At 40.1% G+C, this 17453-nt stretch overlaps 1 protein-coding gene across 1 annotated transcript; it reads right to left on the reverse strand.

Moving 5' to 3' along the window:
* Positions 1–11096: 11096 nt before the first annotated feature.
* use1 (unconventional SNARE in the ER 1 homolog (S. cerevisiae)) lies at positions 11097–16481 on the reverse strand. Its single transcript, XM_078258947.1, has 8 exons — positions 16155–16481; positions 15589–15638; positions 15420–15498; positions 15125–15277; positions 14949–14964; positions 14789–14819; positions 14376–14538; positions 11097–12442 (listed from the first exon to the last, which is right to left on the reverse strand). The coding sequence occupies exons 1-8, from the start codon at positions 16299–16301 to the stop codon at positions 12260–12262; spliced, it is 822 nt and encodes a 273-aa protein (XP_078115073.1). The 5' UTR covers positions 16302–16481; the 3' UTR covers positions 11097–12259.
* Positions 16482–17453: the final 972 nt, after the last annotated feature.

Here is a 17453-nt window from a genome sequence, read left to right on the forward strand (position 1 = left end):
AGTGACAGGAGGTATGTTTGGAGGAGGAAGGGTGAAGCATTCAACCCTGAGGACACTGTAGCTTCTGTCAAGCATGTTGTTGGTGGTAGTATAACGCTCTGTGGCTGGGTTGCTGCCCGCGGAGTAGCAAGATTACCTCAGAATTCTTCAGGGCAGCTAGTTTTGTGGTACCCAGGACATCCTTCTTCTTCTATCTTCGCTTACGATCAGCCCTAAAATGTTACAGAGTGCCATGGGGAAACAGTCTTGAGGTGCACCCAGTCATTAAATAGTTTGTTGATTTTCCTGTGAGAGGATTAGTGTCCAAGATGTATGCTAAACTGATGCAAGTATCCATAGGAGAACTCCCAATAGTAAAGAAATGGGAGCGAGAGCTGAGCCCTAATTGGGAGACAGTTTGGGACAACATTTTCCACTGTTCCAAGAATCCAAACCACCAGTCTATCCACTTCAACATATGTCATAGGACATATTGGACTCCCCAGAAGAGATACGTCTCTAAAGTAATTCCCACTCCCTATTGCACGTTCTGTCAACCTGAACAAACTGGAACTTTCCTGCATATGGTCTGGGAGTGTGAATAGGTGCATGAGTTCTGGAATAAAACAACATCAATAATATCTGATGTGATAGGATGTCGAATTCCTACTGACCCGATTGTTTTGTTACTTAATGACGACTCTAAATTATACCTGCTTGGGAGACAGAAGATAATCTGGCTAGCTGGCTCAACTACAACCAAGAAAATGATAGCTCAACGCTGGCTCCCCCCTCACTCGCTTTGTATAAAACAGTGGTTGGCGTATTTTCTAGACATAGTTATGCTTGAGTTCTCTACAGCAAGGATTAACAAAGCCAAATCATCAACTATCAACCTATGGAAAAGCACAGCAGCACAAATATCAGACCTAATGACCTCAGCGCCACAAGAAATAGAGGAGAGTGACTAGGCAAGGTGTGATTTCTGTTTGTTTATTTGTTCTGTTTTCCTCGAGACCACAGAGGGTGGGGGGTGGGAGAGGGTTTTTGTTCTTGTTCAATTTGTGTTCCTCTGTTCTGTATGTCTAATGATAAAAAAACAATAAAAAAAGTATCTTAAAAAAAGGCAAAATCAAACATTTAGCTAGAAAGTTAAATCTTGGACGCAGTTGGGTGGTTTTAGGATTGCTAAATCAAGCTAACATTATGCTTTTGGAGTCGTAGTCATAAATGTCCTGAACTCAACCCCACTGAAAATATGTGGACTGCCCTAACAAAGACGAGTCCATACAAGAAAACCAATACATTTGGCTGAACTGCACCAATTCTGCCAACAGGAGCAGAATTGTGCCAGAAGATTGTTGATGGTGAAAAGTGCTAAGAGGCATGCAACCAAATATTATGTGATTTTTTTATATTTTCAGAAGAAATTATTATAAAAAATAATAATAATCCCAATACTGTCATAACACACATGCCCCTTACAAGTATATGTAAACTTTTGACTGTGCTCTTCAACTCTCTTTAGTCTTGTGTCTTCTGTCATATTCAGCCATATTGGATGTCCTGTGTGTTTGGAGTTGTTTTGCTGATTGTTGTTGTATCCTGAACTCTGATCAATAGCTCTGCCAGACAGTCTTTTTCAATGCCCTATCACCTGCCTGCCGCTCAGACAACAGGGAGATCAGGGCTTTAACTCGTCAGCGTCAATCACAGATAAGTGAAGTGATGTTAAACATCACAAGTCACAGAATGAAAAGATTCAAGATTCAAAAGTTATCGGAGCAGATTTTATCTTTTTATTTGCAGCATAACAAAGGAAAATCTAGAAGACGCTCAATACAAAATCAATTTCTTAGTGTCCTTTAGCAACAGCACAGTTTGTGCCTAAATTATTCCACTGACTTGCAGCAGCTATGGAGAGGGATTAGTCAAAAGATGTCTGAGCTACTAAGTTGTAAAATAAATAAATAAATAAATAAATAATATTAATATTAATATTAATAATAATAACTCCAACGCTGATCTTAAGCATTACAACTGCAGGTCAATGTTTCTCACAACCTTTCTCCCTGGTGCTGTGATGTTTTATTCAGCTACACGTTTCTCTTTTCATCATGCTGCAGTGTGAGATGGATCGAGGCAGAGGGGGAGAGGAGAGGGTGAAGAAGGATAGGGAGAGGTGAAATTGGGAAAGAAGTTGTCGATACAGATAAATAACAAATGAGAAAGAATACTATATCAGTATCTGTTACAGCAGCAGTTGTCGAGGCCAGCGTGACATTTACTAAAAAGTGCAATTTTTACACCAGCCAGTGCAAAAAAACCCAACTAAAGACTCTGCAAAGCATCCAAACCTGCTAATGACACCTGACCAGCTGAGGAGCTCAGTGTAAAGAGTTTGTCCTAGAAGTGTGTTATCCATCAGCAGCGGTGGAAGAAGTATTCCGATATTTTTCTTATGCAACAGTTTAAAAAATACTGCAGTCATATCCTACTTGATACAGTATTATCAGCAAAATGTACCTAAGGTATCAAAACAGTATTTGTAATTATAACGAAAGCACAGTGCTAGCATAGTTGCGATGCTGATTTTGAGATGATAAAAATCAGGTTGAAGAACGTTATTTTGCTAACTATACATATAATGTTACTTAGGTCTGACGTTTGTTCTGTGTAAAGTAGGCTACAAAAGCTAATATTGAGTCAACGTCTGTCAAGGAAAACATTGTAAAATTACTTTTAATCTTACAGAAATGAAGAGGAAAGGTAGCATATGTAGTTTTTTCCACACCAAAGAGAAAGGCGAGAGAAATTTAAAATGAACAACTCAGCAAGGTAGACAGAGAAGATGAGGTGGAAGGAGACAGAAAAGAGGTGGTAGGAGAGAGAGAAGACGAAGACGAGGTGGAGAGAAAAGGGCAACAGAAACGTGACAGAGATAGAATACAAGGCCAAGGTGACCAGGGACAGGAGGAGGTGGGAGAACACCACAGTGGTGAAGATATGGAGGGAGAGCATCACCAAGATGAGGAGGGAGAAAGTGAGAGACAAGATAACGTGCAGGGCTCAGACAGTGAAAGGGAAAGCAGAGTGCCTGGGCCATCACCAATGATCTCCAGTCGAGCTGGTCCACATGGTATGGAAATTGTTGCTGCATATATACTAAGTTACATATGAATAAGAACAACAAATGACAAAGATGGACATTTTTATAAAATTTAAGAGACATTGCTTAGACATCAAATAAATATAAAAATTCATGTTTGCTTAAATATGAATAATTAGGGAAAGTTGTCAGTGTGAAAGTGTGATGAGATGGGCAGATGAGTTTTTACAGTGGGTACGGAAAGTATTCAGACCCCTTTAAATTGTTCACTCTGTTTCATTGCAGCCATTTGCTAAAATCAAAAAAGTTCATTTTATTTCTCATTAATGTACACTCAGCACCCTATCTTGACAGAAAAAAACAGAAATGTAGAAATTTTGCAAATTTATTAAAAAAGAAAAACTGAAATGTCACATGGTCATAAGTATTCAGACCCTTTGCTCAGTATTGAGTAGAAGCACCATTTTGAGCTAGTACAGCCATGAGTCTTCTTGGGAATGAAGCAACAAGTTTTTCACACCTGGATTTGGGGATCCTCTGCTATTCTTCCTTGCAGATCCTCTCCAGTTCCGTCAGGTTGGATGGTGAACGTTGGTGGACAGCCATTTTCAGGTCTCTCCAGAGATGCTCAATTGGGTTTAGGTCAGGGCTCTGGCTGGGCCAGTCAAGAATGGTCACAGAGTTGTTCCGAAGCCACTCCTTTATTTTAGCTGTGTGCTTAGGGTCATTGTCTTGTTGGAAGGTGAACCTTCGGCCCAGTCTGAGGTCCTGAGCACTCTGGATGAGGTTTTCTTCCAGGATATTTGTATACTTGGCCGCATTCATCTTTCCTTCAATTGCAACCAGTCGTCCTGTCCCTGCAGCTGAAAAACACCCCCATAGCATGATGCTGCCACCACCATTTTCAGTTTCACTGTTGGGATTGTATTGGGCAGGTGATGAGCAGTGCCTGGTTTTCTCCACACATTCCGCTTAGAATTAACGCCAAAAAGTTCAATCTTGGTCTCATCAGACCAGAGAATCTTATTTCTCATAGTCTGGGAGTCCTTCATGTGTTTTTTGGCAAACTCTATGCAAGCTTTCATATGTCTTGCACTGAGGAGAGGCTTCCGTCGGGCCACTCTGCCATAAAGCCCCGACTGGTGGAGGGCTGCAGTGATAGTTGACTTTGTGGAACTTTCTCCCATCTCCCTACTGCATCTCTGGAGCTCAGCCACAGTGATCTTTGGGTTCTTCTTTACCTCTCTCACCAAGGCTCTTCTCCCACAATTGCTCAGTTTGGCTGGACGGCCAGGTCTAGGAAGAGTTCTGGTCGTCCCAAACTTCTTCCATTTAAGGATTATGGAGGCCACTGTGCTCTTAGGAACCTTGAGTGCTGCAGAAATTCTTTTGTAACCTTGGCCAGATCTGTGCCTTGCCACAATTCTGTCTCTGAGCTCCTTGGGCAGTTCCTTTGACCTCATGATTCTCATTTGCTCTGACATGCACTGTGAGCTGTAAGGTCTTATATAGACAGATGTGTGCCTTTCCTAATCAAGTCCAATCAGTTTAATTAAACACAGCAGGACTCCAATGAAGGAGTAGAACCATCTCAAGGAGGATCAGAAGAAATGGACAGCATGTGAGTTAAATATGAGTGTCACAGCAAAGGGTCTGAATACTTATGACCATGTGATATTTCAGTTTTTCTTTTTTAATAGATTTGCAAAAATTTCTACATTTCTGTTTTTTTCTGTCAAGATGGGGTGCTGAGTGTACATTCATGAGAAATAAAATGAACTTTTTTGATTTTAGCAAATGGCTGCAATGAAACAAAGAGTGAAAAATGTAAAGGTGTCTGAATACTTTCCGTACCCACTGTATATTTTGTGTAGAATGTATTTTAGATATATTGCTCAGATTAAATTAAAAAATTAAACAAATTAACCTAAAAATACTCTCCCAGGCTAAAATGTTAGTGTGTGTTAACACAGTCTGATGGTAACTAATAGGTAGGTTACTACTAGGTAACTAATCAATGACAGTTCCTAATCTTGTACAAATGCTACCTGCAACGCTGCCTCTCTGACACAGTCAAAAACTGTTTGCTTCCCCTCTCACACATCTGCCACTCATCACCTGTGTCTTACCTTAATGCCTTTCCTGTGATAATGCCCCTTACTTCTATCATACTTCTATCTCCTATTAAGTGAGATCACATTGTATGGTCACTTATTCCTAATATGTTATAAAATATATAAAACTGTTTCAAATGAAACCTCAAATGCAAGACATTGATTGCATGAGATTAAGTTTGTCAGTATGAGTTTGTAAATGGCAGCCTGTGCCCTTTTGTAGTGTGTACATACTATTTCTCATCAAACTGTGATAAAATTCAGTGTATATATACGTCTGCCATATGTTGCCACCCCTTAAAAATTCCTGCCCCCCTCTCGCCACCCCATAAATATTTTTCTAGATCCGCCCCTGTTCAGGGGTTTCCAATAATACAACAGCCTTTTGCAGCTATATCTATCCTGCAAGTCAAACATCCTCACCCTGCAGGATAAGTAAGGCCGTTCATTCATATATGAATGGTTTTATATTGCACTATAAAGCACACTGCCGTGAGCACAGGGTTGAGCCTGTAACAAAAAAAACATCCATTCCATATTCCTACTTATCCGATTTTGTCTCACTGGTTTTCAGTAGCCCACGAGCGCCTACAGAAGACCTTTTCTATTGCTGAAAATGCTCACTATTGTAAGCATCCTCTTACCCCATCTTCCCCTAACAAGGCCGAAGAAAAGAAAAGAATCAATAGTTAAGTGCAAAGAGCTGGAGTCTGACAACCGAACAAGCAGCATCACTATTGATCTGGATTGGTTGGTATATGATGGATTTGAGAGGAACGCATTGTCTACTCCACTTTTACCATTGTTGGGGAAGGATTATTGCACACACAAAATGGATATAAAATATGACCGAACACAATATGTTACATTTACAAAGTATAGTCAATAGTCTTTGTAACAGAGTAAGAATCTCAAGATATTGAAATACTAACATTCTCTATTTGGGCTGCATTTTCTCAGAGGCTACACTGAGAAGACAACATGTTGCTGGAAACCTTGGAGAAGATTTTCTTTTGCCAAAATGTAGCACTGTTGTATTTGTAATGAATCAAGGTCCATTTGGTTGGCCTTGACATACCAACTTACTGGACAAAACGTGTGATGAATGATGTTGAAACTACCCTTGAAAAAAACCTTGGTCTCAAACATCCACACAAATAACAACTTAGCCAAGGGTCCAGTCCTTTTATCAACACAGTATTTTACACATACGCACGCACGCACCCACCCACGCACGTAGGCACGCATGCAGGCGCTCACACACACACACACACACACACACACACACACACACACACACACACACACACACACACACACACCCCTAATCTGCTACCCTGAGGAGCCTCCCTTGTTTCAGGAGGGGCCTTGCACCTGCTGTGGCAGCTTGGGGCCTCCTGGGGGAGAACATTGAGGAGGCCCAGGAGAGGTGTGCCTGGTTCCAACTTATCACTTTTATTAAACAACACATTACCCCACACCCTTCACCCCTCATCCTCCAGGACACATCCTAGTCTTGGCTCCAGCCTCAGGCGGAGCCCAAAGCCCCAACTGCTCCCGCTTCATACTGTCCACAGCACCTTTACAGTACATCGTTGACAGTTATTACCTCAAGGCCTTGTCCTTGTCTGAGCAGCGATTCCCAGCCCAAGGCTTCAGTCTATAGAGAAAAACAAGTGCTGCATCCAAGACACCTGCACCTTCTTATCTCAGTCACAATTCTAGTTTTAAACACCAGGAATAGTTGAACATCTTAGGAAATACGTTTCACACGAAACACAAGACACAGGTGACGTTCAAAACCCACAACTATTTCGTTTTGTATAATATAAAGTAGACAAAAGCAGCAAATCCTGACATGTGAGAAGCTGGAGCCCGGGAATGTGTGTGTGGAATTATTGCTTGAAATAACGTGTCAATCAATTATCAGAATTTTTTTTACCAGTTCTTTTTCTGGTCATTGCAGCTCTAAAGTGTAAAATTAGGATTATGTGGCAGACTATTTCTTGGTTTAAGAGAATTAACTACCTGGAGTCTCTGCTGCCTTGCAAAAACCCTAAACCGCAAAATTGTCACTTTTACACAAATGAGACAAAACATGTTAATTAGTGAGCTTTAGAGATGCTGGACAGAGCCAGGCTAGCTGTTTCCCCTTGTTTACAGTCTTTAAACTAAGCTAAGCTATCTGGCTCCAGCTAAATATTTACTGCACAGGTATCAAATTCTTGGCAATAAAGCAGATATTATTATATGTTATATAATATTTCATATGTTATATTTCCCCCAAATGTTGAACACTATTCCTTTAAGTCTGCTGTCCTTTGGTCAAGTTAGAGGCAGACACGCTTTGCTTCTCAGTATCAAGCCACAAAGCCTCCTGTAGTACCAGCAACAGTCTCGGTCTTCATTCCTGCCCGCTGGGAGATCCTGAATCACTAAAAGGTGAAGGAGCAAAGAACCAATAAATTAAGCCTCTCAGCAGCAGCAGTACCTAGGTTCAATACATCAAAGAGCTGAGCAGAAACCAGCAGGAAGGTTTTTTTTCTTTCACTGGGGACTCTTTGAGACAAATAGGCTGAAAGGTTCAGTGCATTAACCCACATGTTGACCCTAGGCTGCGAGTCATAGGGGGGCAACAGGGGGCTGCAGAGAATGACATATGGCTCGGGTCTTTGGGGCGCAATAAACATACATGCATGCACAGGCGAAAACACACAGGCATGTACAGACGCAATCACACAGCGAAGGAAGTGCTGTTATGGCTGCTTGGTTTATCTCTACTTCTCGGTGGATTTTCTCTGAAATCAACCTGGATCCTCAGCTGTCACAGATATAGTAGGTGAAAGTGGTCCTTCTAGGTGCTTTAGCTATACTTCAACGCTCCAGTCAGAGAGCTGCCACAACACAGCTGTACATATGTGTGTGTGAGAGCTTTGACATGAGCCCTCATTAAACTGAGGAAGAGCCACAGACACAACACAACCACAAAGACAGACAGAGATACAGAAACAGTCTCACACACACACACACACACACACACACACACAGGGGGGCGGGTCCTGTTGAGGGAAACAGTAACGGCAAAATGAAAACAGAGAATCTTCCACAGCACCTGTGTAGACAAGAGAAGAGATTGAGATCAACAGTGGTGCAACTCTGATCAGAAGACAGACTCCACTGAAATCATCGCTGAAGCCTACCAATGCAGTAGTGCCTTGTAAACTTAAAAACTACTCTTAGTTTTTAGTCTACTACTCTTAGTCTACTCGTTAATTGCACCGCCAAAGTTGGTTTTGGTTTATTGACAACATTTTTACGATAACGATAAAATTGGACTTATTTCTATCCTTTTAACCGTCCATTAACCTTTATCTAAATGTAGACAGGATTTCCATGTCTAACCTAAGAAAAAGTGGAAACTAAGAACTAAAAACTGGAAAATTAAACCATAAAAGCAGCCAGTCAATAGAAGAAAATCAAGGCATTTATTGACACATGGGGAATTAACTGTAAATTGTATAAATTCTGAGCAATTCCAAACCATGCCTCAGTGAAGACAGAAGCATATCAGGTCTGTTTTCCATGAATCGGAGTATGTGTGTGAGATAGTCACTCACATCATAAGTGCAGCCTTTTACGCTCCCATTAGGTCATTAACATTACAGAACATTTAAAACGTTGGCAAAAAAAAAAAGAAAGACCCTCTTTAACCTTTTGCTCCATGAAGGAAGCACATGGAAAAAAGAGAATGAAAGGAAAATCTCCTTCATCTCTGTAGGCAACCTAAATCCTCACTGTAGCTGCAGCCAAAAACTAAATTAAAAAGACTGGAGTGTTAGTGTTTAACAGGCCCTGAGAGGGGATGGAAGTTCTCTCATGCTTAACAATTTGTTCCTCTGCTCTGTGCTGTTTGGAAGGATCAAACCAATTAAAAACATACTCATTCTCTCTCTCTGTCTCTCACACTCTCTCTCTCTCACACACACACACACACACACACACACACACACACACACACACACACACACACACACACACAGTTTATCAAAATGTGCAAATTAAACGTGCCATTAATAAGAACATTGTTTGGGGATCCCAGGTTGTGAAAATCTTTGGGCTGCTATTTATCATTTCCATTTTCCTTTCACACATCAAGTCTGCAGTTATAAATGTTAATAAGTCATTGAAAAAGGGTTTTAATCATCAAAATTGAAAGTTGTTACAAATTGTTGATAAATGGATTTCGGTCCTGATCGTCTGCAGACTATTTATAGAGGCGAAGTGCTAAAACTGATGCAACCATTCAATAGGATTTTTAACAACCAAACAAAAAGTTTTTCTTGTTACTACTTATAACTGAGTTATTAAGCATTGGAAAATTATTTATTAGCCATTAATAACCAGTGTTGGTAGCTATTTTAGATCTTTTATTTGATTAAACGCAGCAATCCCACGATATACTCCATTACAAGTAAAAGCCCTGCATTCATAACGTTACTCAAGTACAAAAGTATTCGCAGCAAAACATACTTACGGCAGAATTGTTCCTGTCAGGGTGGAATCATTATTATTGATGATTACTGTGTAACTTGTTTGAACTATGTTGGATAGTTTTAAATCTACAACAATACATTAAATTTTATAAGATGATCATATATTTTAATGCAAAAACGTACCCCTTCATAAAGGGTCTTATTATACAATATATTAACATAATTGATACTGAATTGATCCAGCTCAATTTACAAGCACATAGCGTCAAACACTATTTTCAGAGTGTGCCTGTGGGAGAAGAGTACAGGAAGGAACCAATTCAGGTTTCGGGGTCAGGGGTTAAACGAGCCATTCATGAATTCTCGAGGCACTCGCTTAATATACTTAACACTTACCAGACTTTGGAGTCTGTGTAAGAAACTAAAATTAAACTAACGGGATAATACCACCATAATGAACACGAGAAACCACACCACTGATGAAGTCATGTACTGTAGCTGCAGCCTCAGAGAGCGGATCACACAGCCAGAAGAGCATTAGCAAAGGCCTGAGAATGGAGGCGCCAACAGCTGTGATTTAACTGAGGGATGATGATCCTCAGCAGTGACAGAACCTCATTTGGTCTCCTGGTGGCCTGCATACCTCGGCTTCCAGCAGGCAATATACCCCCCAGGGATCCTAAAATACACGGGCAGGGCAGGGCAGGCCAGGCCTCGGCCCAACCCACCAGCAAGCCGTGAGGAGGAGCAGCAGCCAGGGAGAGGGGAGAGAGGAGAGAGGAGAGAGGAGAGAGGAAGGGCCAGGGGCAGGAAGCAAGCCTGGACAAGCTAGTCAGCTCCCTAGTCCTCTAGATGACAGCCAGACTGACAACAGAGCAGGAATGTTAACCTCCTAGAAGCTTTTTTTAAGTGTGTCTGCTTGCATTAAAAACAGTGTTAAAAATGTTATCAGGCTAAATGACGTAGGAACAAAAGCTGACAGAGATTGCACAGATCACCCAGAAGTCACATATGGTCGCTGTGTGCTTTTTCTGTGGCCGACTGCCTTTATTTAGCCATACTTCAGTCCTCAGACCACTTCTAAATGAGTAGGGGTTAATTTAGGATTCATGGCTTGATCGGGCCATCGGGGTCATTGAGGCCATTATCTGTTGACATGTTCAGGATGTGACTGACACACTCTGGTCACATGAAGTCACTGCATCAGACATTTTCAACATCAGAGGGCGCAGTTTCCTATTTTAGTTTATGAGGGAAAAGTCATACAAAGCTCCCACAACACATTATGCCTAAACAATTAAATAAAGGAAATTGTTGTAATTTAGCATCTTCATACTTTCTTGGAATAATAACTAATTGCTTGTGATCTTACACTCATGAACAAACAGCTGCTCTGAATAATGTGATGCACGGGGTTAGTCATTTTAATGAGAAGAAAAATCTTCCTTCAACGTCAGCAGCCACCGCAGTCATCACCAACATAACGGATATCCCCACCTGACGGACATTTATGGAATCAACCACAAACACATACAGACTTAAAAACAATAAACATGAGGATATTGGACATATATGGAAAGGTGAACTAATAACAAAAATTTAAATGCTTGGAATATGTTTCGTAATTTGTAATATTTCATTTCAGTGAACAGTTTTATTTTAACCCCCTTATTTAGCATTCATAAGCACTGTATAAACATTTAATAAATGGTTCATAACACACTATAATGTAGTCATTGACGGATTTAAATGTGTGTTAATTTGTCAACAACTATAAAACCTGTGGCCAACAATAATTGGAGGCTGCTCTAATGGAGGATAGTTCCGTAAATATAATTTAATAATATAACATGTCTTCATAGGAGAAGTTAGAATAGTTGACAACCACTTTAAAATGTCCTGCTTAGAACAGTATTGTGTTCTAAACCATGTATTAAACATTTGTTGAGCTTTCAAATGCTAAGTAGGGGCAGTTAAAGTGTAGCAAAACTGTTCTGAGTTTTAGCACTTTTACAGCAATTTATAATTCTGCATTTTTAGATATTCAATTCATTCTATATAGTGTTGAAACTGTGTGCAGTAGATGGTGGATGGTTCGTGACCTCTTGAAGATGTATGCTTGGCGAAAAAAAAAATTGTTCTACAAAAGATGATTTAGTCGCACTAGGTGAGAAATTACATAGATGTATTAAATGGCAACAGCCTACCTGAGGAGGGATTCAAATAATTAAGGCTCAGTCCCTGCTGTCTGGGTATTAAGACTATATTCTATAAACCCTCCAACAACAAGCTCTTGACCTCCATTGACGTTCTATCCAATTTAAAAAAGAAAAATGGAATAATGACGCCACGTTTTTAACTTCCATCAGCCCGTTTAGAGGAAGAATGTGTGTTTCAAAAGTGCAAATGTTTCAGTTCATCAAACTGGGTTGTTTTGGTTCTGACCACTACTGATCTGTATCACACATACAGACGAGCTGCGTGAATCAATGAGGCCTATGTAGTTACTGCTCTGTAAAAACAGGAAGACGTAGGACTAAAGAGTTTGGGTTTGTAGGCAGTCATCATCGGAGACGGGGGAAGATTCTGATGAAGAGGATCATGCTGATGAAGGTGAAGGAGACCAGGATCAGCATCAGCCACAGCAGCCAGTTAACGGACTTCTTGGTGTGCTGCTCCAGTCGCTCCGACTCCGTCTTCAGCTTCTCAAAGTTCATGTCTGCCTGACGCATAGACTGGCTCAGAGTCTGGGAGGGAGAGAACACACACACACACACACACACACACACACACCTAATTATGCAAACAGTGATAAATATTAAACACACAAACATACAACTCTGCTTTCTTATTCAGAGACTGCTGAGCTGGTTTTCATGTAGAGGGTTCATAGGTTGGTTGGGAATGTAATTTGTCTTATATCGCCCACTTGTGGACAGAATCAGGTGAGACGCATGGCATCGGCAGACGTAAACGTCTGAGGAACAGAAACATCAACTTAAACCTAATAAACTTTCAAAAATGCATCTATTGTATGTCAAAAACCATTTCTCACAGAAAATGCAAATATCTGACATATGAAAACATATTGGCAAAAATTCAACATTGCTTGGTTAATGTTGAAGTCTGACATAGAGCTGGGCAATAAACCAGAAATACAATACACTGTTAACGAGTAATCGACAGACACTAATTTCGCTCTTTTTGACATGTTAGGTAAACATTTTTTTAATAAAAACTACATACAACACCCATCCACAAGCCTCGAAGCATAGTGCTTATAAAGTCCTGCCCCTACTTTACAATATCATATTATTACATAAAAAACAAATAGATATGCACATACACAATTTTAAAATCATACAATAATCCAATAACAAACAACATACAACTATACACTGTGTACAGAATTCCCACGTATATATTCAGGTCACCTTTATGTGTTGGTCAAGTTTTGTTTTTCTGAATCTATTTTTGAACTGTGTGTGTGTGTGTATATATATATATATATATATAAAAATAGTATGGTTCTGTTTGAGCTCATTGTTTAGACCATTCTACAAGGTCAAGGACCCCACTAAACTGAAATACACATGCTTTTAAGACTAGTTCAAACAAGAGATTGTTTGAACATGAATGTACCCCTTAGAAGATATCCCCCGTCTCTATCGTTAAACACTGTTTGTATGTTATATGGTAAATCATTTTGTTTAACTCTAAACATAAATTGTGCAGTTTTAAAGTTAACAATGTCCATAAATTAAAAAAATAGCGAATTCAAAAACAGATGATCAGTGTGCTTGTGATACGCCGTGTGATTTATTATCCCGATTGCTCTTTTTTGCAATGTGCAAATATTTTGTAAGGTGCTCTTGTAGGGGTTTCCCCAAACTTCCACACAATATAACAGATATGGTCAAATGAGCGTGCAGTACAAAGCATGTAGTGTTTTCTGGTTCTAGGTGCATCTGGTTTTGCTCAATATACCGATACTCTTGGCCATCGTCATGCACAGATATTTGATGTGGCGCCTCCAGCACAGCTTGTATTCAGGTACACCACCCAGACTTATAGACAAACTTATTTTCATAGACTCTCTCAATTATTTCGTTATCAATTACTATTTTAACATCTGTATTTATTGTGCGATTTCCAAATAACATGAATTAAGTTTTGTCCAAGTTTTAAAAAGGTGCTGTAGGTAGGATTGCGAAGATCCAGGACGTAGCCAAAGAATTTGAACATCGACAACTTCTCAGTCCCTCCCCCCTTTCCGCTAAAGCCCAAAACGTACTCCTAAGCCCCTCCCCCCACAAGGGAGAATGAATGCGTGTGCATGAGCAGTGACTGACACGCAGTAAGATGATTGGAGCATCTGAACAGGGAGCTGTGGATTTTTGCAAATCGCACTACAGGCTGTAGGTGGTGCCAGAGGAGATTGTTTTATTTTTATTACCTGCTTCATGTAGTACTACTCGAATATAAGGTCAGTTTCAGCAAATATGACAGAACGTTAGTTTTATAAGTCTTACCTACTCCACCTTTAATGACAAACTATTTGAATCAAGCTTTAAATCATCTTCATATAAGTGATTCTTTTTTCCACCGTCAAGTTATTTTAGTAACCCTAATGTTGTCAATACAGTGTGATGAATACAGTGATAGTGTCTGTGCAGTTACCTGGTTGTCCTGTTTGATGATGTTCTGTGCTGCCAGAGTGTTGTTCTTCAAGTTGCGGGCCAGGTGAAGCATGTCCTCAGCGAGTTTCTCCTGCAGGTTGTGGTGGTGCTGCAGGACGGCCTCCAGCTCTGCAGCAGACTGACGCTCATCCAGAGGAAGACCTCTGCACAAGGCGGGACAGCCTGGTTAACATTTTGATTTTGGGCACAGTGACAACAAAAAGTGATACAAGTTCCTAGTTTGCCATCGTTTGAAAAGCAGTTGGCAGTGAGGAGGGATTTATGATTTAACAGAGCTTGGAACGAGCCTCAACTTTACAGCAGCAATCACGGTTTGTTACAGCCCTATATGTAGATAAATAAATACAGTATACATTAATTCTTTGAGACGAGAAATAACATGTGCAGCTTTACCTTCTGTTTCGCAAGTCGGTTTCTGACATGCCTATAGAGAGGAAAGGAGAACTTCATCATATCACTCTCAATCAGAAGATTAGCCTGTTTAAATATTAAGTATCATTTTTCAGTCAAGATACTGAATTTAAGATGCCTTTGAATTAAAACTATTTCTTACCTTTGCCTGATACCCCCTGTAAGGACACAAAAGAAGGACATCCCGAAGGGACCTTAATTATTTATTCTTTAAATCTAGTTTTTCTACCAAACATTATAAGTATTTCGTTTGGAAAGCCAAACTCTAAAATACAGTGCACTCTGCATTTTAGCTCAGCCGTGTACATCTCATCCTACCGTGCCGAGCAGCTCGTCCCTCATCTCCCCTGTACACCGGGCCTTCGTCTGCATGTGGACAGTTTTAGAGACAGGCATCCTCTCATTGGCTATTGTGGGCGTTCGTCCGGGGGCGAGGAACTGATTAGCTAAAGCTTTTTCTGTTGGTGAAGACTGTGAACGAGGATAGCAACGACACGAGATCAAAAAAACTGTCTGAACAGGAGAAAGTACTGCCATGAATATTAAAGTGACAATAATGTGGAAAATGCCAGTAATCTTGAAAATGATGAACTTGTAAAACATTGCCACTGACCAGTTTCTCTGCCTCAAGAAGTCCTTTCAGAAAATCTACTTTTCTTGTGTATTCAGTCAGCATTTCCGCTGTGGGTTTGCTGCAAACAGCACAGGTTGTTATTGACTTGGGTTTTACATATGAGCAATAATAAAACATTAAGATGCACGACCGTAATGAGAGATGTTACCTCAGGCTTTTCCTCAGAGCCACCAGCATCTCCTCCAGGGCACCAACATACTAGTGGAGAGAAAACACAAAAACAGTGGTTGTATACGTCAGCTAACATTTGTTTAGATAGTTTTAAACAGACGTGAACTTCAGAGATGCCAAGCTGTGCACACACTGCCGTGCCTCTGTCTTTTGCATAAAGTTTAATCAACATATATTATAACCTTCATTAAGGTAGGATTTATTGCAGGCCTGTTGTATATCACTGCATTAGTGTTAGCTAGATGTATCTAATAAACTGGAAACTGAAGTTCCAAACATTCTACAAGTCAACTGTAACACTGGTTAAATGTGTGTTAATGTGCAACGTGTGTCGGAGAGGTAAACACTCCTGAAAGGTAACATCTAGAAGAAAATCCTGTCGGTGGCTTCAGTGACGACGTGGCTGACAGACCGAGCGGCTCGCAGCTGCAGCAGCTAACGTTAACGTTCACAATAACAACTGTCATGCTAACTTTAGCTGACGAAGGTCAGAGAAAAACAACACTGAACAATCCTATTCAGTCCGTGTTTGCACCGTCTTACCTTTTCTAACCTCCATTCCGTTTCTCCTCGTTTCTCCGACGCTATAGATTCACAGCGGGACAATAACCGGATAAAATTGATTTCTAATCTAGAAGCCATGTTTGAAACTGACACACCGTCGCAACAATATGACGCCAGACAGGACATAGAAGACGTGGGGCGGAGCGTCACGGTAAAATTGTCCAACCAGCAACAATGAACAGTGAATTTATATTTAATCCAAATGTTTTAGCCCGTGATTTAACCATAGACTGTTAATATTTACAGTAAATGGTTTTAACCTTTAATACGATTCACAATCTTGTTTTCCCCTCCAACACTTAACTCAGTCTCGTATCTGCAGAAGCCAAACGCATTTTTTAAACGACTAATGCATTTTATTTTTGCTCCTGTTGCTTGTGTCGTTCGTCTGGTTTAGAGCTCTTACATTATATTCGTGCTCACATCAATTCTACAAGCTCTGCATTCTGCACCATATTTACCTTCATTAGTCTTGTCCTACTGTAATGGTCTGATGGCGGACTCATGAACATTGACATTCGCCCATGCAAGAGAGAAGAGAGGCCTGTAGAGCCAGATGTTACACTGGTGGTCTTTGTGACCTCCTTGAACTGGGAATCCCAGAGCTTCACATACTTATCCAACAAACTCATTTATTAACCTTGGATAACTCTGCTAAGTTAATAAATAAATAAATAATGAAGTATATATTATCTGTATTATTTGTTTAGCTGCGTCCTCTTTATCTAGTTTTAGGATCTGATCACATTTATGCAGAGAATTCTAAAGGGTTTAGGCATACAGACTTTCTAGCAGCACTGTAATAGTTATAATAGCCATGTTTTTGATTGACAGCTCTCTAAATCTTATATGAGATTTGTCTCACCCGTTAGGTCGGGAAAAATTACCTCACATTACTCCCAACATAGCTGCACCACTTTAAATCTGAGTTGAGCTCTTAACAGTCTGACTATTTGAAAACATCTGTGTGGGTGTGCAGATGTCAGACATGTCAACAATTAAAACAAAGAATATACATACCTGACACAGTTAGCACAGTTTTAGATTATGAAGCCATGTCCTGCTGTTTATTACCTCATTTGGTTTTATCTCAATTACACAAAATGTGAGATAGATGGTATTTCAGTATGTCACTTGCTAAGGAGGTAGGAATTGAAATAATATAAACTTTAACTTGGATAAGAGTAGCTGGTAAATAAGAATATGATTATGAATATGAAAATAAAACACCCCTAGCATAGCATAAGTCTACAGGAAATGGATTATGGTCTGTAAAAA

This window comes from Sander vitreus, chromosome 9 (assembly GCF_031162955.1).
Source record: "Sander vitreus isolate 19-12246 chromosome 9, sanVit1, whole genome shotgun sequence".
Classification (NCBI taxonomy): domain Eukaryota; kingdom Metazoa; phylum Chordata; class Actinopteri; order Perciformes; family Percidae; genus Sander; species Sander vitreus.